The sequence below is a fragment of the Tamandua tetradactyla genome, chromosome 16 (genome assembly GCF_023851605.1).
Source record: "Tamandua tetradactyla isolate mTamTet1 chromosome 16, mTamTet1.pri, whole genome shotgun sequence".
Lineage (NCBI taxonomy): Eukaryota > Metazoa > Chordata > Mammalia > Pilosa > Myrmecophagidae > Tamandua > Tamandua tetradactyla.
This window is the reverse complement of record NC_135342.1, coordinates 7,925,533-7,949,156: the sequence shown is the minus strand read 5'-3', so window position 1 is coordinate 7,949,156 and position 23,624 is coordinate 7,925,533. Positions and strand designations below refer to the sequence as shown.

The following is a 23,624-nucleotide window of genomic DNA, read 5'->3' as shown; positions in this document are numbered from 1 at the left end:
TGGCAGAAGATGATTAGACAAACATGACTCCATGGTCTTGATTAGGCATGAATGCAAGAATGTCCTGAGGGACAAAAATTTTGGCTGGAGACTTTCACCCCTCTTCTTCACCCTTCCTTGATCTTCCTGGAAGCCCCACTGTGTTCTGTGGATTTCCTAAACTTCCATAATCTCAAATTCTGAAGGCGGTGTGAATGTTTTCTCTTACAATTCAATTCCAGGATTATCACCCAGGAAATGGGTAAATGTAATTTATCTATATTGGAAAGGGTTTTAGCACTAGGAGAATCATTCATTGCTTAATACTTTATCTCAGGAGAGAATCAGATTCAAAATTGCCAAGGAATTTTCACAAATGAAATGTGAAGTGGGGATCAACAGGAGACTTCTCAGACTAGTTTGGGAGTTTTAAAAATCATCTTCCGTCCACTTAATTTACATGAGAGGGAGGAGGACCAGTGGGCCAGAGGATGAAATGAGGAACGGGAGGAAATGAGAAAGGGGCTTGGAAACTTCACTTTTGCGTGAATGATTCAGATGCAGAAGCACAAACTAGCAACCTGTGACCTAAAATAGATTATTAGGTAGATTTCAAATTTAGGATGCACCTATCCCATGAGAACAGAATTTAAATATTGGAGTGTTTAGTATTTAGAACTGGGCCTTAGGAGCAGTTAGAGCCTACATATGTTGTTTATGACAAGTTGAAGAAAATTATGAGCACTCAATATGATGGGAATATATTCAATACCCTTTTGTAATAAAACAAACTCCCAATCTATGACATACCTGCTATCTAATTTTATTTCTGAAGTATTCCAATAAATTATTTTGTTCTATGTCAGAAGTCAACTTAAATAAATCTATAAATTGGGCTCTGAAGCAAAATGGGGATTCATATTATTTTATTTGGTGATCTTCACAGGAAGCTTATAAAGACCACTGAAGAAAGTCAGAGGGACCAAAGAAGGAAAACAATAGAGTGTGGGTTATGAATTAAATTTGTTGGGAGCAGCTGGCATTATGGTGCCAACAGGAAATTGATGATATTGTTATCTGCTTTTTTTGGAACAGTCTGGGAGGAAGAGAATACTTGTTTACTCACAAGTGGTTACATTAAGTATGAAGAAAGTTAAGTACATTGTTTCCTCAGGAAATGCAAGCATGCCTTTTGTTACCCTGCAGTATATAAGCAGGATCTGTTTCAGAATAAAGTTGTCTGTTGTTTGTTAAGGTTAAGCTTCAGACCCCCTGATCCCGTTGGTCTCTTTCTCTCTTTATTTCTGTCTTTCTTTCTTTTTTTCTCATCATTCCTTAATATCCTTCAAGCTCCATTTCATAGGAAGCAACATAGTTTCCACTAAAATATTTGTGTATAGTCAAAAACTCTCCTCAAACAGGAACTGCTTACAAGATGCAGACACTTGATGAACTCTTTACTCATATTTTATTAAACTTAATTAATGTAGCTCCCTTGTTCACCATATTTTACCAACATTGTAAATAGAGTATCAGATGTTCTAAGCACTTGAGTATTTGCTTCAAGGAAGAAAGCTATTGCTAAGATTCCTTCCCTTATATCTATATGTTGAAGCTGTCATCTACCTTGGACTCTTATTTCCTTGACACCTATGAAGACCTCACCTTCTGTAAATGGGTTGCTACCTACAAGCATTGGCCGAGATGAATGTGGCCATTTTCAATAACCATATCCAAGTATTTAACCCAAATGATCATAGGTAAAACATCTATTAATATTACTCTCAACCCACCCACAATCTTGTACTCTATGTATAGTTGAGGATGTTTTAATGAGTGTTTTATATAAGCAAGTTTTTGCCTCCTAAGCTGAATCTGGAACGATCCATAAGACAATCATCATTTTTGCCATCCATCCTGCCCTTCTCTAATTACTTTACTTCTCCCAGGCACCCCTACCTACCACCCCACCACCCCGGTGGCCTTTAGACATTTCTTAGACTTCTACCTCCATGCCCTAAATTCATCTGAGACTTCTTGACTTCTATCATTGGATTTCATCTTAATCCAGTGGACTTCTATCCCATTCCATTGATGTTAGACCATCTCTCAGACCTCTCTGCCTCTCAACCTCAAGCTCCCAACCATTGAGCATCCATAACTTCCTGATGATCCCCAAGTGCCACTCCCACAGTAAAATCCCAACTGTTTCTCTCAGACCATTTATCTCACTCATGCCTAGTTTCCTAACCAGCTCCTTTCATCCTCTTGTTCTCATTTTACCTCCTAGGGCCCTTTACTTTCCACAATTTCATAGTCCCTTCCTGCCCTCCACCTATGCCTTGAGTCAGTAATAACACTCAGTAATAACTGCCTACTCTACTGTTTTTCTCCTCTCCTTCTCATTTTATTTAATTACTCATAAATATTATGTCTCTCCTGCCTTTTAGCTGCTCCTGCTCTTTACCAACCTTTGTTCATTATCTCAACATCTGCACAATCCCCTGCTTTGACATGACCTAATATCTTCAGCATTCAAAATGTGCATTCCCCCTAAATTCCTTGGATACTAGCCCATTCTTACCCTTAAACATGACAGTATGCTTGAACTCAAATGGGACTTTACCTGCTGACTTTAAACACTTTGACTTTCTCTCCCCATCTTCATTGTTCATCCTCCACATAATCAAGCTCTCAACTTCTCCCTATTCTTCCACCACTTCCCAATGGCCCTTATTTTTATTCATCTTTATCAAACACTCTTGCATTGCCATTCTACCAACACCACAACTTTTTCTCTTAGTACTTAATGCTCATAGTAGTTTTTACACTTTACACATTGTGATAGCATCCTTGAGAGCTGTTGGACCACTGGAAAGAGTATAAAGTTTGGATTTATAAATGAGAACTGAAGCTACCACTACTCTTTCACACATGAACGTTTTATTAACATACACATACAGACATTGACAGGGTGAGTGTGATTTGATGCATATGAGTAGGAGTGTGTGAGTTTGTGGGAGTGTACATTGATCTGTATAAATGTGAGTGTGTGTTAATACATTGTGTGTGGGAGAGTATACATTTGCAAGGAAATGTGCTGTGAGGTGTATGTTTGTAAGTATGTGAGAATATATGTGTATTTGCAGGTGGGTATGCATGAGTGTCCACTTTGTGTGTCCATGTGTAGATGTGTGTGAGTATACATGATAGGTGTTGCTCTTTTTGAAGGCTCTAAAACTTGATTTGGAAATTTAGAATCATTTATATTGGACCTGTGTAAAACATGAGTTTACTTGTAGGTAAAGCCAAAGGAATAATTTGAACTCATATTAATTGTTTACAAAAAGAATCAGAGCTTATTATTGAAAATTCAGCCAAAAATTAAGGTTTGCAGACTTAGATGACAATTCAGTGCTCTTAAATAGAAGAACTAGCATAATTTATCTAACAGTTAAATTAATAATATTAAAACATCTGATTGTGGTGCTTTTATTACTGAGTCTTTTATAAATTTGCCCTTTCTATAGTTATTGAGTTTTTACACATCCTATCATTACTGGACATTATATTGGTACATTATATTTTCCTTAGAAATTTCCATATCATCTAGGTTTCCAAATTATCTGGCATTGATTGCTTGCTATTATGTTCTTCCTTTGACTTGGATTTCTGAAAATATTTTTCAGGTACTTTGATTCCATATCTCGGATAATAACTTGAATACTTGTATGGCACAGTGGTCTAAAGATTAGAAAAGCACTCACTTTGGAATCATCCAGAGTCTGTTGATTATGTTTAGTTTGTTTTCTCTCTTGAAGCCAGGTAAGCAGATTTTAAGGGAAAATTGATCTTTGTATTGTGGGTTTCACACAGCAGCTGCTAGGTTCATATATATCTTCTGATCAATCTCTGGTTCAGAAATATTCTAGTAGCAATCCAAAAAATACTCTTTTGATTCATGGTATGCACAATATTTTACAATTTACGGATTCTATTTTGCATGTGTCTTCATTTTAAAATCTTTCAGAAGTCTCACTGAATAGCTAATAGTTAAATCAGGCACAAAAATATACCTAAGGGGCTATGTATTTTATACCCTCTAATATTTATCTAATGTAAGTGCTTCATGGTACTCAGTATAGGACAAGACCTGAGATTGTTCCATGATTCCTTCTTTTTTTACGTGGGCAGGGAATCATACCCTGGTCCTCTAGCATGGCAGGCAAGCATTCTTGCCTGCTGAGCCACTGTGGCCCGCCCTCCATGATTCCTTTCATAGGTGACATTGTACTTTTCTTCCTGACATGAATGCAAATGAGTCTTTCTGTGGCTATCATAACATGGAAGCATTGTTTCATTCATAAAGCCCTACCAGTTCATGGGTTTGGCTGCAATACTACCTTTCTACAGTCTACATTAATTAAGATCTCCATTTTATTAAGATCTCTACATCTTTATTCATAGATAATATTGGATGATAGACAATAAATTTACATGTAAATGGAAAATTTCTATAACCAAAATTGTGAAATAACATACCACCAGATAAAACACAATGACAAGGTACAAAAACAAAGCTAGTATCGGTCTGCATTATTGGAAAAATGTACCTACTTATCTTTGTTCCTATAATATGGCCATTAAGGTGCTGGTTTTGCAACACACCATCCAGGTTCAAGTTAACACTTTATGGGGATTTTGACAAATATCTTAAACTTTCTGTGTATGTTTTCCTCATCTATCTAATGAAACTCTTAGTAATGCTCGGCTCATGGATTTGTGAAGAATAAAGAAGCTATGTCATGTATGGTCTTCTTAGCACAGATTCCTATCTTCTGTTTTGCTTTTTAATATCCTGTACTCAACTCTTAAGTGCCTCTTACTAAAAGAGAAAATTTAAATATTCTAAGCAGGAATTAATGTAAGCAGAGAATACTGGATTTTATGCTAATTATAGCATACCTCTCCTATTTCCCTGCAGGCTCATCCGATTCTGAAGATTAAAATTAGTCACTGTGAACTTGTAGAATGTTCTCCAGGGATTTGGCAATAGGGCTGGTCTTATTTCAGACTATACTTGGAGTCCTTGGAAATTTCTCTCTTCTCTCTCATTATCTCTTCTTTCATTTCACTGGGTGCAAGTTAAGGAACACAGACTTCATTCTCAAGCAACTGCTTGTAGAAAATTCCTTAGTTCTATTTTCTGGGAGGGTAACCCAAACAATGGCTGCTTTGGGGTAGAAACAATTCCCCAGTGATTATGGATGCAAACTTCTTTTCTACGTTCACAGCGTGGTCAGGGGTGTGTCCACTGGAAGCACCTGCCTCTTGAGTATTTTCCAGGCCATCACCATCAGCCCCAGGATCTCCAGGTGGGCAGAGGTTAAAGTGAAAGGTTCCAAGTTCATCAGCATCTCCATTGCCCTATGCTGTCTCCTCTACATGCTAGTAAATATCTTTGTCCTGTGTCTGTGACCAGCAATTGGAGAAATGATACCAATGAAAAGAAAAAAGATTTGAGGTACTGTTCTGCTAATGTTAGTGACAAAATCACAATCTCAATCTCTGCAGCATTACTATCATTCCCTGATGCTGTATGTCTGGGGCTCATGCTCTGGGCCAGCAGCTCCATTGTTTCCATCCTGTAAAGGCATAAGCAGTGGGTCCAATATATTCACAGGACCAACATCTCCACCAGGTCCTCCCCTGAGTCCAGAGCTACACAAACCATCCTTCTACTGTTGGGTACCTTTGTATCCTTTTACAACCTCTCATCCATCTTTCAGGTCTGTCTTTCTATTTTTCCTAATCCCAGCTGGCTTCTGGTGAACATGGGTGCAGTATTTGCTTTGTGTTTCCCAGCTGTCAGCCCCTTTGTTCTCATGGACCGAGACTCCAGTGTCTTCAGAATCTGCTTCACCTGGGTAAGGAATGTGATGTCTCCTAATCTTATTATTAATATATAATGCATATGTTTTTGCACAGTGATCATACATTTATTCTGCCATCCCCACAGACTTGGAAGCAGAATTATGAAACTATTACAGTACAATAGAGTGGTGAGCAGCATTGTGATCCCATGTCCCCAAAATGTAACAATAAATAGAAATAGAATAAATAAATGAAATGTTAAATAATTTCTATGGAATTACTTATAATTAAAATTTTAATATTACTTGCAGTGGAGTTACTCAGAGTCTAAGCAATAAAAAGCCGGTAGATTCTTAAACATCCTGAAGTTTATGAGTGAAATCTTGGCATGTGCATCTTTCAATCTGTTATTAAGCTTCTCCTGCAATTAACTAAGCAGAGATGTTAACGGAGTTCCTTGAGAAAGGATCATGTGAGAGAGTCATTGAGAAATCTGAAGAAAAACATGTTCTTAAGGAATATCGAATTAGCAAGGGATGGAATTGGACAACTTCAGTTTCTGCAGAAGCATTGAGGACAAAATTATGAAATTTATATCTTGAATCCTTAGAGAAATGGCAGTCATTTGATAAAATTGTATTGGGTGGTATTAGCATATTTCAAACATCCACATGCAGAAATGTCCAAATTCAACTGCAGTGTTATAAAGGACAATGCAAAAATATGCTTTCATTAATTAAGAAATAAGCTGTAAAAGTTGAGTGTTAAAAAACAAGTGGTGTCTGGAATAAAATTGCATGGATTTCAGGGATTTGTAGAAGGCAGATATTTCTGTATAATGTGAGGATATCTATGAGGCACATTAGAAAGAAAGAACTTGGGGTTGCACTCTACCATCTTTAAGGTGAGGAATTATGTGTAGAATTTCATGAAACAAGAAGCAGTGGGTGAATAGCCATTTGGATGGGGATTATGCCATGAATCCTTTTCATGCTGAACTTGTGACTTGTGGATCTCCAAAGGAACAAAATAGATATTTGTCATGAGTGGGAGGGATTTTAGTACAGCTATCTCTGTATTTTCATTACAAGGGTTATATGAAAAATTAATCATTCATATTGAAAAATAAGAATTATTCTGAGCTAATGCATATGTATTGAATCTTGTAGTACCAAAATAGAGAAACATATTTTTTTATTTCACATGACACACATAGAAGTATTTTTTACCTATTAGACCACAAAATAAGGTATACAGACGTGAAATATATATGAACATATAGATGTTTATATGTTTTTATATACATACACACACAGATGCACAGGTGTATACAGACACATATACCTACATTTGTCAATATGCATATATGTGTACGTGGGTTATATAGGTATGTGTATGTATATGCATTTATAGATATAGATATATGTGTATTTGTATCTATATATGTTTGTGCATAAGTGAGATAATATTTTTCCCATCAGTCAATTGTATATTGAATTATTACATTAAGAAATATAATATAAAGAAATGTAATGACACTAATTGCAGTAATAAGTTACTTTAAATTTAATGCTTTGTTATCTGACATTTAGACAGTCATGATAGTTATTTGATATTATGCCTAAGGCATTGTTCGTTATTCTATTTTAATCCAAAGTTTTGCTATTTATGTTGAAAAATGCCATTAAATAAAATCAGCCAATTATGCTACCCAATTAGGAACAAACATTCTATATATCTAACGTGAAAATGGATAGTTTGAGGGCTAGATATACCAATTTGTGTGTTCTTAATTAGTGTTCATCTATTTTGTAACTCTATTAACTTCTTTTGTGCTTCATAAGTTTTTAAAAAAAGAACTCTAATTTTTATTCTTTGATTTCATGCTTTCCTATTATGTATCTCAGGGGGTTTTAAACTAGAAATTACAACATCCTTTAAAAATAAAATCCAATGGTTCTTGTGGGTTGCTTGAATAGAATTACGGTAATATAAGAATCACGAATTAACTTTACTTTTCAAAAAGAATTTGAGCTTCATTATAGATCTGAGGATATGCATATAAAAGAGAAGTGAAATACCTTGTTTGAAACCTTCCAGATATTGATAGTTTTATTTGAGAGGTAAATTAGTTACCAATACACCTAGTAGCAAATAACACCATGTTTTGGAATAAAATTTTTTAAGAGATTAAAGATGTTTTACAAAAGTTCATATTGTCTTATATTTGGTTATTTTCCATATAACATTTCTGAATACTGTAAAAAAAACACAGGAGATTTGAAAGTAATAAATACACATTTTCTTATTTCACAGAATAAAGGAATTCAGCATCTTATTAAAATTGTTGAAGCAACACTTAATCAGATCAGATGTTTTGAGCAGGTTATGATGCAGAAATGTGTCAGTTGCTGCTTCAATTATGCAGTGGAGAAATTCTTCTTGTCTAGAAACATTTTATGATGGTTTTACTTAAGAATAAATATATTCTGAAACAGTAATTCATCAATTAATTAATTACCATATAATTTATTTAATACCTTTAAGTTTCATTTTGATTACAGAAGGAAGTATCAATACTAACTCTCAATTTTAAAATTTGGAGATAAGGATTTAAAAAAATTTTCTAAGACAAATGTATAAAACTTATTGCATAGCATAATTAAATTTCAGAAAACCAAATCAGCCCTGGATATAGCTTCTAGTTCATAAAATAGTATATTGTGAGATTGAAGACTCCTCAAGGGGCCCATCTTCGCCCTTGGAAAGGACTAAGGAGGACATCTGATGGCAGAATCACTTTTACCCATTTATACCCTGCATGAATGGAGTTACAGAGAATCACCAATCTCAATTTGCTTTTCATTCCATATGTTGTTTTTGAATTTATCTTTGTGAATGCATGTTCTTATAACATTCACTGGCATTGCTGAGTAGGATTCCATTATGTGACACTCTAACAGCTTCTTTAATCATTCCATCTCATGCACATGTGAATAGTTTTCAGTTTAGAGCTATTATAAATTGTGCTGGTGTATAACTCCTAGAATCTTCATGAAAACACAAGTACAAATGATTTTTTTCCAATGATATTTTGCTACCTTACAGGGACCGGCAGTCTTAGACTTTCCTTAATCTGCACTTTAGTCATCCTAGTCTAATCTTCCCTGGCTGCACATCAACAAACACATAGATTGTAGCTGACACACAGATCCCCAGAATAATACCCTTTCACAAAAAAGATGAACTTGATGACCATCCTCTTATCTTTAATGTAATCAAAGTCTTAATGCTACTGATTGGAATGATATATAAAACACAAACTAATAACATGTTGCTTCATTTCACACCTATGGCTACCCCCAGGAAGTTTAAAGAATATAAAATTTAAGACAATCTAAAAGTAAAAATGTTAACCTAAATAGTTCATCAATGCTAGAAGAAGACATAGGACTCCTGGGGCAGAGACAAAACTCTCTATTAGTCATGGCACAGCAGACAGTGTGAGATTAACATATGCTTAGTTTCCCTTGCCCTCTGAGTCCAATAAGAAAGATGCAGAGAATCACATATGGATAAAGCTTCTCCATTGGGTCAAGTCACTGTGGACTAATTAAACTTAGGAGACTCCAGTCTTCTCAAGGGGACTGATAGCACACCTGCCTTACTCTTTGCCCTGGCAGAAGACAGTATTTTTATTATATAGGAAAGCAAATCACTTTGCCCTCTGTCCCAGAGTGAGCTTGTATTCCTGTCTTCCAATTTTATTTTCTGAACAAACATCCTTGATACAGACATGCCAATGTGTGTCTAGAACACAATATGCCAATGCCTCTCCCAGAAGAGACATATACCAGAAAGACTCTGATGAACACCTGTCTCCCAATGATACCAACCCCTTTCTACACTCTCTGCCTTCTGGAAAATTTCCCCAAGAGTGCATAATGTATTAAGCTGTCTTAGGAATTGGGAACAAGTCTACAATATTCACCTCATGCTCTATTTGATGGAGAATATTATCACCAGGGTGTCAAGAAATGGGATGCATTCATCAGGTAATATAGACCTCAACATTGCCCCTAAGGATTTGGACCCAATCTGATGAAGTAATGTCATCAGCCATCAGGGTCTACCTCATATGGTCAGGTGGCTTTCTCCTAGTTTCTGCATTAATGTTTCTGCTGGGCCACAGGCACTAATTCAGGTACAAAAGGAAGAATTAGTGATTACACAGATTTCACATTGACCTGCTAGGAGAATGTTAATGTCAATAACATCCATCACAACCCTGGCCAAATAACTGATGCAGAAAGGAAATTACATGATTCCATTGACATAAAAAAAATCCACAACAGGAAAATCTTGACACTGAGAGTAGTTAGTATAATAATGTGTTGCAGGGATGGAGGGAAGAGTTACTTTTGTGCCTTTTTGGAGAGAGGAAAATATTCTCAAATCAGATTGTGTTCAAGGTGACACAGTTCTGTGAATACACTATAAGGCTGAATTTAAAACTTTAAATATGGCTTCATGCTATGAAACACCTCTGTCAGCCGGGAAGGCACTTGGTGACATCTGTTAACTTTCTCTCCTCATTTCATAAGGCTTCCCTGGGTGTCTTTTCCTTCTGCAGCTCCAAAGTTCTGTGACTATGTGGGCTCCATCTGGACTGAAGCTTTACCAAAAATTGTTCCCTCTTAAAGGATTCCAGAAAGCAACCCCACCTTGAAGTGCAGAGGCATATCACCATGGAAATCACCTAATCAAAAATTAACATGTGCAATCAGCTGGATCATACGTACATAGAAACAATTAAAAAAGATTCTGCCCAGCAATATTGAATGAGAATCAAAGAAATGGCTTTTGGCGGGGGTACACAATGATTTCAAATCAGTGCATTCTACTCTCTGGATACCCAAAAGTCATGTTCTTTCCATACACAAAATGCACTTATTCATTACAATATTGGAAAGTCTTAAACCATTTCAGTAACAATATAAGTATAATACAAAGTCAGAAACAGTACAAAATCTTATCAAAGTCAGCAAAGACATGGTCTATCATAAGGCTAAATTTTCTGGCTTTGGAGCTATAAAACTCAGAAAAGTTATTTACTGGCAACAATCAAAGGAAGGCAGTCATAGGATACATGTTTCCATTTCTATAGGGAGAAGTTGCAAGGAACAAGAGGTCACAGGACCCAAATAGTTCTGAGAACATGTAGAGAAAATTCCATTAGATTTCATATTCTGAGTGTCATTTATCCTCTTGGCTGTAGAAAATGGCAGTCCCACCCTTTCTAAGGGTTTATGAAACAGCTCTTTTCTCTCCAAATGCAACCATGGGGGAAATTGGGGAGACAACCTTTTCCTTGGCTTCACCCTCTGCAAGCATTAGGGCAGCATCTGGGCTCTCTGTCATCTTCAGGGTACATACTCAACCCCCTCAAAAAATATGGTGGCAGCAAGGCTCTCCCCACCCCCCAAGGAATGAACACTACTTTCTCCATGATGTGAGGCAGTAGGAACCTTACAGAACATGGAGGCAGAAGGCATACTCTCTGCCTTCAGGGCAAATTCATCCTCTCCAACCCTAACTTCCAAGGTTCTTCCTTTGAAGATACTGTTGTCTTCAATTTGTCCTTTTGTTGTTCCTTTTAGCCCAGACTGGCAGTGATTCCATTTATACAGATCTCACAACATTGTTGTTGATTTATGTAGTATGCAGGGATCATAAGCTTTGGACAATTAGGCTTCCCACAGATCCTTCCTGGATAACACAATCTCCAATCCTGGGTTGTCTTGTAGTAGCTGACTGGTTCTATGTTTGATTAAATCCTCACAATGAGAACTATTCTCTGGGTGTCACTTTCTGGAAGCCCAGAATTTTTCAGACCATGAATTTTTGGTTAATTTTTACCCAAAAGTTCATGTGTCAGCTTATCTCTTTCCTATCACAGTTCTCTATAAAGTGCAAGGAGAAACCAGGCTGCACTTTCTACATTTAATTTGGAAATCATTTCAACTATGTATCCCACCTCATGGCTTTCAAAATCTGTCTTCCATCCAAAATCAATAGTCAAATTTATAAGATTCTTTGCTACTTAAAACAAGGACCACCTTTCTTCCAGATTGCAATAACACATGCATCATCTCTGCTAAGGCCTATCAGAGGCACCTTTAGAGTTCTCATGTTTACTCAGTCTCCTTCAATATAAAGAATCCTTCCACCTTCCCTCGATTTTTGTTATCTTGTCATTTTGAAGACTTCCTATTATTTATATAGAATGGGACTGAATTTCTGTTTGACTGTGTTTTTCATGATTAGAATCAGTTTCAGATTTACTATATTTCTTGCCCAGAATACCACGGCAATGAGGTGTCCATCTGGGGTAATACTATCCCAAAGAATATGGCACCAATTTGTCTCATCAGGCCTGCTGTTAACTTTGCTCACTTACAGCACTCCCTGCCAGACTTCTCTGTTCTAAAGTTAGTATGCTTTTCCTTGTGATTAATAAGTGTCCTGAGGAAATTTAAGAATGATGTGCATAAGCTACCATCCTTGATCTGGAAACCCTACTTTCTTATTTAGAATGTTTATTTATTTGTAGTTTGTGTTGTAAAATAAAGATGTTCGCCTTTGTTTACTGGAGATATTGGCTTTGGAAAGTGAAGGCTCTAGAACAAGGCCTCTGTCCTGTTGGTTTCTAGTTTACTCCACACTCATGTCACATGCTCTGTATTCCATTTTATATTATAAGAAAAAACATGCAATTATTACCTATTCACTTTCAAAATGCTAACAAAGAAGTCAGCACAAATGAGATAAAAAATTTTTTTTGAAAAATACAAACCAAGACTTAGTACCAACAGTTCTTATTTTGCTTTATATTGGCTGTTTCCATGGTGTGTTAAAAAATCCACAGAATCATCATTTTTCAGAAGAGGTGTAGGTATTTGTTCATTAAGGGGATGATTAATTTGTTACTGTCTTATAATGGCAAAAGATGTAGTAAGGGTTTATTATAAAATAATGTAAATGAGAAGGAATTGTGGTTGGTTTGATCACATGTAGCACTGTTAATAATACCTGAATTATGTTTAACAGTATTATACAGTTGTTTCATATGAAGCAGATCAGTTCTAGGATACCTTACAGACAGTGATGGCAGAGACAAATCTCTGGGAACTTTTTATATATTTGTAATACACACACACATAGTCACACATATGCATGCGCACACATGACATTTTATTCATCAAATCCAATCAAATGAAGGTTAGAAAATCCCTGTTAATTTGAACACATTTCCTATGCAATTTACAACATATCTCTTTTTCTTTTTTTTTTTTAGCTTCTAGCAGTTTACTTTCCAGAAAGAATTAGCATCTACATTGTGATCATTGCTAAAGGAGGAGATGCTTGTATTTTGTCTGCAGGATTCACTGTCCCCCAGTTGCTTATTAACATTGCTCACATCAGAGTTGTGTGGCTCTGGAGCTGAGGGGCAGGAGTGAGATTCCCCAGATTTACAGCTAATGAAAAGAACACATCGTATCAAAGACACCAGAAGTAGTAAGCTATGAATTCTCAGGGGATGTGTGTGAACCAGCAATCCTTGGCTTTTTTCAAAAAGAATGTTGCAATCTTGCTCATTAACCTCCTTCTTATACATATTTAACATGCTTTGATTTTGATGCTTTTTTGTATGAAGATAGAACAAAATGGTGTTTCTTATCTGCTGATCATTTGCAGCAAGCCTTAAACAGTTTGTATTTGCTTGGAAGTTACTGTGGTTGAACTTCTGAAGTGGTATATGTAAATTAAGGAATAAATATTTTTAAAATACAGATGCTTGAAACCTTCTTCCCACCACTTTATCCCCCTAAATGTGACATCACCCAAAAACCTAGCTGCTTTTCACATAGACCTTTAACAGAGTGGATAGCTGGTAATATCAACGTCAAATTTCTTAATTCAGTTTAACAGTGTTATGGTCCTGTAGCATAGAAAAAGAACAATTGTTTAAGCAAATATTTTTGAAGGACTCTTTTTTCCTTTTTCATGTCAGTAGTAAAATAAATTCATTGCAACACCATTTAAATGTTTTCTTCTAATTCCACTGTAACAAAATAAAGCAATTAATAATGTTTGGTTCTTTCATGGGTACTCCATGAATGTTAGTATCCCTTTTCCTATTTACATGATCAAAATATTAAATCTTTCTGGGTCATTAGCTTCTAAAAGCTGACTTTGTCAGTTAAAAGATGTGTGTTTGAATAGTTATTGTAAACTTCCTCAATCTGAGGAATTCAGAGCCGCCTCAGAGCTTGCCTTTCTTGTTCATAAACCAAGAAGAGCTGCCATGGATTTGCTTTCCTTCATTGCCATCCCTTGTCCCAGGATTCCTAACAGATGCCAGCTGCTGCATGCCTTGGCTCATGCAGTGTCAGTGATTCCTTGGCTGAGACACTGGCCTGGGTCTTCCCTAGATCACCAGTGATTAGCTTTTTCTAGTTGAGTGTGCACAAGGACCTGCGAGCTCGCTGTGTGGGGTGGGTGGCACTGGTGGTGGCTGGGTTTTATTATTTGTGTCATGTCTTCTGCCCATTCTGGAACCTGCAGCCAGTTGCAGGATATTGAAGTCCTTAGAAAAAACACCTGGTAAAAAGCCCACAGTGTCAGAGTGCAGAAGGCAGGCAGCTTCACACACTTTATACCTCATAGAGTATTTCCCATGTTGGAAACATGACAGAACCAGTAACTACCTCAGACAAGTTCCTTAAAGGTTGTGAGCCTCAGGAGCCTTACCTCCTAAAGAAGTATAATAACATCCCCTCACAGTTGGGATATTTAGTGACGGTATTAGTTCCAGGGCTGCTGTGACTGATACCACACACTGGTTCTTTATTTCTGCTTTTGTTTTTGTTTTTTTATTTATCATTGCAACTTATTTCTAGCATGTCTCTTTTTTCAAAGAAGAATAAGAAGGTATTCCGTGCTATTTCACAGGCTCTCTGGAAAATCTGAGGGACAGTTTAAAGTAAAAAAAAAAAGCTGTTATATATCATTTGATTTGAGACGGCAAAATGTCAGAAGTTTTCTGATGGTTGCAACTTGGTTAAACAGGATTACAGGTTACTGTGAAACTATGCTTTTCTCTGTTCTTTAATCAAAATGCCAATAAAAGATATTAAAGTAAATGTAAGGGATAATATGTTGTTTCAAAAACATTTTTTTCCAAAGTGAGAATTCTTTCTCTTAAATAAACAAAGGCATGATAAAATCAAAATAAAGTATAAAAAGTTATTCAAAAATGACAAACTCTTTGCTTTTGACATTGATATTTCAGAACAAACATTTATGACATCTTACTAATTGCAGACAAATAATACACAAGATCTTTGTCATATTAATAGAGAGAAACTAAATACTAGTTTTGTATATGTATACTATTTCATATCATGACTGTTAAAAATCTCATAGATAGACCCATCAACTGTTACCTAACTACAGCTAAAAGAAATAAAATTATTTTTCCCCAAACCTTATAAAACTTAGTTTTTAACTTTCTCATTTTATTGAGTCTTTACATTGGATCAACATACTGATATTTCATATATCAGACTCTTCCCTCTGATGCAATTAGATGGGCTTGGGAGTTTTTTGTTTTATAAGATTATTAGTTATAATCATTTCCATATAATGGTACAGAAACATTAAATCATTGTATAAGCTCCTCCCGGATTTCACATTCAAACTTTCATATGAATGCTTTAATTGAGTTTTTGTGCTGCACAACACAAATTATCATTTTCAAACTTTGCTGTATCCATTGTACATTCTTTAATAAATATCACTAGTGAAAATGGTTTTCCTGACACATGGATATGGATATAAATACAACTAAACTAAGAAAACAGAACAAGAAAATGGTACACTGTATTTTTTTAAATCTTTTTCTTCTCCCACAGTGTAGTCCTCACAATAAAAGATGCCACTAAATAAGAAATATTGCTTTGGTGCTCAGGAGCCTGGATTTCAGTGCCTTGTTTCTTCAACATCTTTTCTAACTTTGCCTAAGCAAAATTACAAAGTTACAATATCTGGAAAAGTATTCCTCTGCATGGACCTTAAACCTAAAGCAAGAGCACTGAAGAAATAAATAAATAAATGGGAGCTCCTCAAAATTAAACACTTTTGTGCATCAAAGAACTTCATCAAGAAAGTAGAAAGACAGCCTACACAATGGGAATCAATATTTGGAAACGACATATCAGATAAAGGTCTAGTATCCAGAATTTATAAAGAGATTGTTCAACTCAACAACAAAAAGACAGCCAACCCAATTACAAAATGGGAAAAAGACTTGAACAGACACCTACTAGAAGAGGAAATACAGATGGCCAAGAGGCACATGAAGAGATGCTCAATGTCTCTGGCCATTAGAGAAATGCAAATCAAAACCACAATGAGATATCATCTCACACCCACCAGAATGGCCATTATCAACAAAACAGAAAATGACAAGTGCTGGAGAGGATGTGGAGAAAGAGGCACACTTATCCACTGTTGGTGGGAATGTCAAATGGTGCAACCACTGTGGAAGGCAATTTGGCGGTTCCTCAAAAAGTTGAATATAGAATTGCCATATGACCCAGCAATACCATTGCTAGGTATCTACTCAAAGGACTTAAGAGCAAAGACACAAACGGACATTTGCACACCAATGTTTATAGCAGCATTATTTACAATTGCAAAGAGATGGAAACAGCCAAAATGTCCATCAACAGAAGAGTGGCTAAACAAACTGTGGTATATACATACGATGGAATATTATGCAGCTTTAAGACAAGATAAATTTATGAACCATGTAATAACATGGATGGACCTAGAAAATATTATGCTGAGTGAATCCAGCCAAAAACTAAAGGACAAATACTGTATGGTCCCACTGATGTGAACGGACATTCGAGAATAAACTTGAAATATGTCATTGGTAACAGAGTTCAGCAGGAGTTAGAAACAGGGTAAGACAATGGGTAATTGAAGCTGAAGGGATACAGACTGTGCAACAGGACTAGATACAAAAACTCAAAAATGGACAGCACAATAATACCTAATTGTAAAGTAATCATGTTAAAATACTGAATGAAGCTGCATCTGAGCTATAGGGTTTTTTTTGTTTTTGTTTGCTTGTTGGTTTGTTTGTTGTTGTTGTTTTTTACTATTACTACTACTTTTATTTCTTTTCTTTATATTAACATTTTATATCTTTTTCTATTGTGTTGCTAGTTCCTCTAAACCGATGCAAATGTACTAAGAAACAATGATCATGCATCTATGTGATGATGTTAAGAATTACTGAGTGCATATGTAGAATGGTATGATTTCTAAATGTTGTGTTAATTTCTTTTTTTTTCTTTCCGTTAATAAAAAAATAAAAAAATAAAAAAAAAAATGAAGATCATAATTAATGGTAACTGAAACTATAAAAAGAGAGACACACATGACAAAAATCTTATGTGCGGTATTTGTGATTGTGACACTGAGCTTACTGCCATTTTGGGTTTTTGCACAGTTGGAAGAAATATAAATGGCAGAGAAGTCCCCTTTTGGGGCAGCTGTGTGTAAGAAGATACCACAATTCTTCACAAGCTGGACAGATTGTCAAAATATATATGCACATGCAGACTGTGTGGGTGTGATTTTATCAGTGTGAGTAGGACTGTGTGAGCTTGTATCAGTGATCAGTGTGTACCATAATGAATGTGTATAAATGTGTGAGTTTGTGGTAAGGGTGTCAAAGAGTGTGAGATTGTTATGGAAAGTGCATATGAGTATATACATTTATAATGCACTAAAATTTGTGATTATATGATTGTGTGAGTGTGTGTACACACATGTATTGTCATCAGAATGCAAATTGGTAACTGTGTGTGTTTGTATATGAAATAGGGCTTGTCCAGAACTATGGCTGTAATCCCTGAGTAGGACATTGGGGGAATTAAATAGTAGAAATGGATCAAATTTTGCACTTTTGTAGGAAAAACCAAAAGACTAATTTGGACTCAGATTTTAAGTTTCTCAATTATTTGCAGAGACAAATAATTGTCATTATTGCCAATAAAGCAAATATGTGAGTGTGCGTAGAGGACTGAGTCAACCATGCAGTGCCCATAAAGTGAGTACGCAGCATTGGCTTAAGTGATAGTTGAGAAATGGTAGAATCTGCCTTTTAAAACATCTGACTTGCATGTTTTTATTTTGTAGGATTCATAAACATCTAACTTTTATTGTTATTGTTTTGTTTAGACTTCTGACCACTGCTGGAGGAGCGAATAGTGGGAGAGTATATTTTCCAACAAAATTGTGTGGATGGACCAGAATTAATTGCCATTGAGCTGTTCATATAACGTCCATGATTTCTAATGTAAACTACTGACATCATACCATTCTTTTACCTTGTATCACTTTACATAAACTTCTCAAGCAATATTACTAATTTCATTACTCTGATCATAACCTAAATGATGATGCAGCTGAATGGAATAAAATTTGGAAAGAGCTCTTCATTGTTTGGAAGGACTTCTCAGGAAAGCAGAGCCTCCAGTGGGATGCACCTACCTTGCTGCTAGTCCCTCTCACCCAGACCTCAGCATTACTTGTTCCATCCACATGAGTCCCTGTCTGTCTCCAAATCCCTTAGGAAAGAAAGAGCCCCTCCCAAACCCTCCAAATTCTCTTTGGAGATGTTAAGTAGAAGCTGATAATTATTTTCTGGTAGTTAACACCTAGGGAAAGGTTCTTTGGAAATATTCCCCAGCACCCCAAGCCTGTAGTCTCGTTGCTGCCACAGGTGACATGATAATTGCAGTGCTGTGGGGAGGTGAGGTCACAGAGCCACAAGCCCTTAACCCAAGGTCAGGCTGCTCCACTTACACTTGCCTGGATCTCACGGCTGTCACACTGAGCCCCCTGTCCTAGCAGAGGAAAGGAGTAGGGTGAGTATTTTTCATATCAGTCTAATGAGACTCTGTAAAGAAAGAAGGCACACGAGGTGTCTTTGTAAGTGATCGTATTGGAAAAGAAAGGGAATCTTCTGGGGTCACCTTGGAGACAGGAATCATTCTTCAGGCCAGGGCTGAGCTGGTTTACAGAGATGGGCATCCCAGACCTGACACCAATCCCTGAAGATTCCTAGTGGGATGTAGTGTCATCCTCAATAACAATGATCCTTGGTGTGTAATGCAAGTGATAAGAGAACTTGATTTTATAGGTGCCTAAAGATGATGCTTCTGAAATGATTTTATTTTTCTGCCAACCTTACAGGAATCAGAGACAAAATGTGGGGGATTACTAGAGAGGTGTATATAGCAAATTCATGCTTATAGTAAAATGTCAAGGGAATCTACAATTATCATTTGATATGTGTAGAAGCAGTTTATGTGAATGGCAACTGCTGAGATGGAAATGTTTTCTCTAATTCTGAGTCTATGAAGTGCTTTTTGAAGGCAGTAATTGAGCCTCTACCAAAAATGTAAATGGTCTGGTGGTCACAGTGAGACTGTTTTCACTCTTGAATTAGGGAAGCAGCATTTAAGGAAAATACAATTTTATAATTATGAGCTTCAGACAGCTGCTATCATGTTCAAATGTATCTTGTGATCTTTTCACTGACTTAGGATATTCTAATATCAACTGCAAAATGTGCCATTTAAATATTTAAAACACACAAGTTTCCATGCCATGTAGATGCCATTTTCCATGTCTTATATTTTTAATAATATTCTCATCTCATTGCAAGTAGTTTTAAGTCATGTTAATTAATACCTAAGTATATGAAATGCAAAGAGTAATGCTTTGGTTTTTAGTCTGCACTGATTTTAACATATTAGAATGTCAGGCCTTGCAGTTTATTGCATAATATGAGATTATTTAATAATTCCTAGGGTAGGCACTGTCATATCTTTGTTCCTGGCATAAAAGCATATGAATATTTCAGTTGCCATCCTAATATTGACCCAGTCTTGCTTTCATTAAATCCAACGTGGTCATAAAGCCATTCCTTTAGTATTATTCTGCAACCAGTTATCTTATTCTATTTATTAGGACTTCAAAAGCTTTATTGTAAATATTATTGGCCTCTGGATTACATTTTTACATGACCAGAAATTTGTTACCACGAAAAAGGTAAAGTGCGATATCATGAGTGTAAACTCAAATTGCAAGGTGTAAGAACAAAACTCAAAATGTAGCAGGATTGCTGCAAGAACACAGCTAACTGGTTTTGTTAACATAGCACAGTGGTTAACTGCACACCCAGTTCAGGTCTCAGTCTGCCCCTAACCAGCATGTGAATGTAGACAAATCTTCCTGTGCCTAAGTTCTTCTTGTCCTCATAATAAAAGCAATGCATGTGCCCATCTCATAGATTGTGAAAAATGGAGAAGTTATTACATGTACAATCTTCACAGCAGTGATTTATTCATTAAAACACACACCTTAAGTGTTACACATCCAATTGTAGGAAAACTCTTAATAAAGGACAAACATAATGCACACATTTCTTAGTGGGCACTGATGGTAAATGGAGAAGATTAGAATTCATTTGACATTTAGCCTACATCTCCTATCCCCATGCAGAATCTTCTGGCTCTTAAGACAAATATCAGTGCCTGGGAACTTGCAGAATGTCCTCCAGTGATTTGGCATCAGGCTTGGTCTTCTTATCCCAGATTTTAGTTGGAGTCCTGGGAAATTTCTGTCTTCTTTACCATTATCTCTTCCTTTACATCACTGGGTACAGGCTAAGGTTCACAGATTTGATTATCAAGTACCTGATTTTAGGCAACATCTTGTTCATTCTCACTAATGGAGTCCCCAGGACATTGGCAGCATTTGGGTTGAAAGATTTCCTCAATGACTTTGGATGCAAACTTCTTTCCTACCTTCGCAGAGTGGGCAGGGGTATGTCCATTGGCAGCACTTGCCTCTTGAGTATCTTCCAGGCCATCACCATCAGCCCCAGGAACTCCAGGTGGGCAAAGATTAAAGTGAAAGCTCCCAAGTATGTCGTCTTCTCCATATCTCTGTGTTGTCTCCTCTTCATGCTGGTAAATGCAATTTTCCCTATGTTTGTGACTGCCAATAGGCGAAATGATACCACTAAAAGGAGAAAAGCTTTAGGGTACTGCTCTGCTATAGTTCATGACAAAATTCGAGACTCACTGTACACTGCATTGTTATCATTTCCTGATGCTTTATGTTTGGGACTCATGCTTTTTACCAGCTGCTCCACGGTTTCCATTCTGTACACACACAACCAGCAGGTCCAGCACATTCACAGAACCAAACTCTCCCCCAGGACATCCCCTGAGACCAGAGCTACTCGAACCATCGTTTTACTGGTGAGCACATTTGTATTCTTTTACACCATCTCTGCCATCCTCCAGATATTTATTGCTCTTTTTCATAATCCCACTTTGTGGCTGCTGAAGATGGGTACACTATTTTCTATGTGTTTCCCAGCCGTTAGCCCCTTTATTCTCATGGGTTGTAACTCCAGTGTATCTGGGCTCATCTTGTCCTGCAGAAGGAATAAAAAATCCCCTAATTCCGTCAGATATATGTAAATGGTAATTCTTGGCATATCATCCAGTTGCTTGTTCTCTTTCCCCTCACAGAAATGCAAGTGTGATTATGTAGCTGTCACATGTACAAGAGAATGGGAGCGTGCACACACAATGCATGCATTTCCATATGTATGAATTTGTACTATATGAGTGTGTTTATTTGTCTGTGTATATATATATATATATATACACACACATACATTTCTACACATTGTTTTCAATCAAGCAGTGATATTTGAAGATTGTGTATTAAGAAATGTAAAAGTAATGCAAATTACAAAGTTAAAATGTATTAATCTTTTCTTTTCTTTTCTTTTTTTTGTGTGGGGGAGGATGTATAGTGTGAGAACCAAGCCCCGGTCTCCCGCATGGAAGGGAGGCATGAATCCTGAAGTGTATTTTACCTGATTTTTTCTATATATCTGTTTATTTACAGTATATATTATCAACTTATGTCATCATAATACTCAAGCCTTTGGTTGAAATTTCATGAAATATTTCTTCATTGTTGTATTTTAATCTTTATGTTTTTGCTACTATTTAAACATTTCCAATTGAATACAAATAATCATTTACTGCAACAGAAGAAACTAGACTGTTAATAATGGAGATATGTGGAAGTGAATTTATCATCTGATTGTCTTTTCCTCATGACGCTTGTTTTATTTTCTTAATTGGTCTGTCTGACATCTCTGTTAATTTTTTAAATAATACTGGATTATACCTTTTTCTTTGGAAGCTGATGCAATATCTTTCAGTTTTTAACCTACAGAGCACAACCTACACATGTAAACTAATCACAGCATCAAGTTATTTAATACATTTAACTTCTACTTTGACAATATAAGAAAAATAACCTGACGTGACACAATCCATTTCTTAAAACAAATTCTGATGTTTTTATAATATAAAATAAGGTGTATGCTCAAGTCATAAGTGAACTGAATGCTTCCTGCATGAAACTCCTGTTTATATACCAGATTACTTCATTCTGTTTTTGCATATGTGAGTGTTTTTCAGTTTGTGACTGTTATGAATTATGCTGCATGTAAATTGGAGAAAATGTTTTGCTGACACAGGTATGTATTTCTGTTGGGTATGTACATGGTATGGAAATGTTGCATCATATGTTTGCAGGTCACTTTTAAGAAACACTACCAAAAGTTTTGCAAAATTAGTGTTCCAATTTTATCACCCACCAGCAGCATGTGGATTTACTTCTCTTTCCATATCTTTGCCAACATTTGAAACATTCTGTCATTTTCATATCTCATAGATGTTGGACGGTAGCAACTAGTGGTTTTATTTGCATTCCCTTGTTTACTAAAGAGATTGAGAACTTCTCATAAGTTTATTAGACATTGGGTAAAACCTTTCTTTTTTTTAGTGTCTGTTAGTTCATTTTGCCCATATTTTTTCCTATTTTGTTCTCTTTGTTTTCCTTAGATGATCAGCAAAACATCTTTTTATATGCTATATAAGAATACTTTCTTAGTGCCCATTCTCCCTCTTCTCTTCCACTAACCAGTCTCTCTTTCACTGTCTACCTCATTATGTTTTCTTGGGAAGATTTTAATTTTAATATAATATAATTTGTGATTTTGTTCATTACATTTTCTTTTGTTTAAACATCTATTCCTATTTTAAGGCCATGGAGTTGTTCTCCTTTGTTTCATTCTAAAAGCATAATCTTTATCTTTAAACTTTAGATCAGCAAATTATTCATAACAGATTTATTGTATTATGGGTAAGATTTAATTTTTCCTAAAGAGTTAACAAATTGAATTTATTCTGATAATATCATAGCCTGTTTTTTTATTTTTCATTTGTTTTCGTTGCCTTACCCAGGTTAACTCCACCTCACCCTTGGAGCTGAATTTTCTCTGATGTCTGTTGGGAATTCTATCACTTCCTGACTATTTCAGTCCTTAGCAAACCCACAGACCACACAGCACAAGTTAGATGACTTCTCAAAAATTTGCTATGGGTCTTTTTGTTTGGAGAATGGATTATTCTAATTTTTAAAGGGAAATTTACACTCTATTGGGAGAAATTCTCCATGGGTGCCTCAAGTTCCTTTATTTCTCTCTTTCCTCCTTTCTTTCTTTTTTTCCTTCTTTCTTCCTTTCCTTC

General features: G+C 36.0%; 1 protein-coding gene and 1 pseudogene across 1 annotated transcript; both read left to right on the top strand.

The window, feature by feature from the left end:
- Positions 1-5,010: 5,010 nt before the first annotated feature.
- On the top strand, positions 5,011-5,948 carry LOC143660146 (vomeronasal type-1 receptor 4-like; annotated as a pseudogene).
- Positions 5,949-20,549: 14,601 nt separating this feature from the next.
- On the top strand, positions 20,550-21,491 carry LOC143658683 (vomeronasal type-1 receptor 4-like). Its single transcript, XM_077130861.1, has one exon. It carries the CDS (start codon positions 20,550-20,552, stop codon positions 21,489-21,491), a length of 942 nt encoding a protein of 313 aa, XP_076986976.1.
- Positions 21,492-23,624: the final 2,133 nt, after the last annotated feature.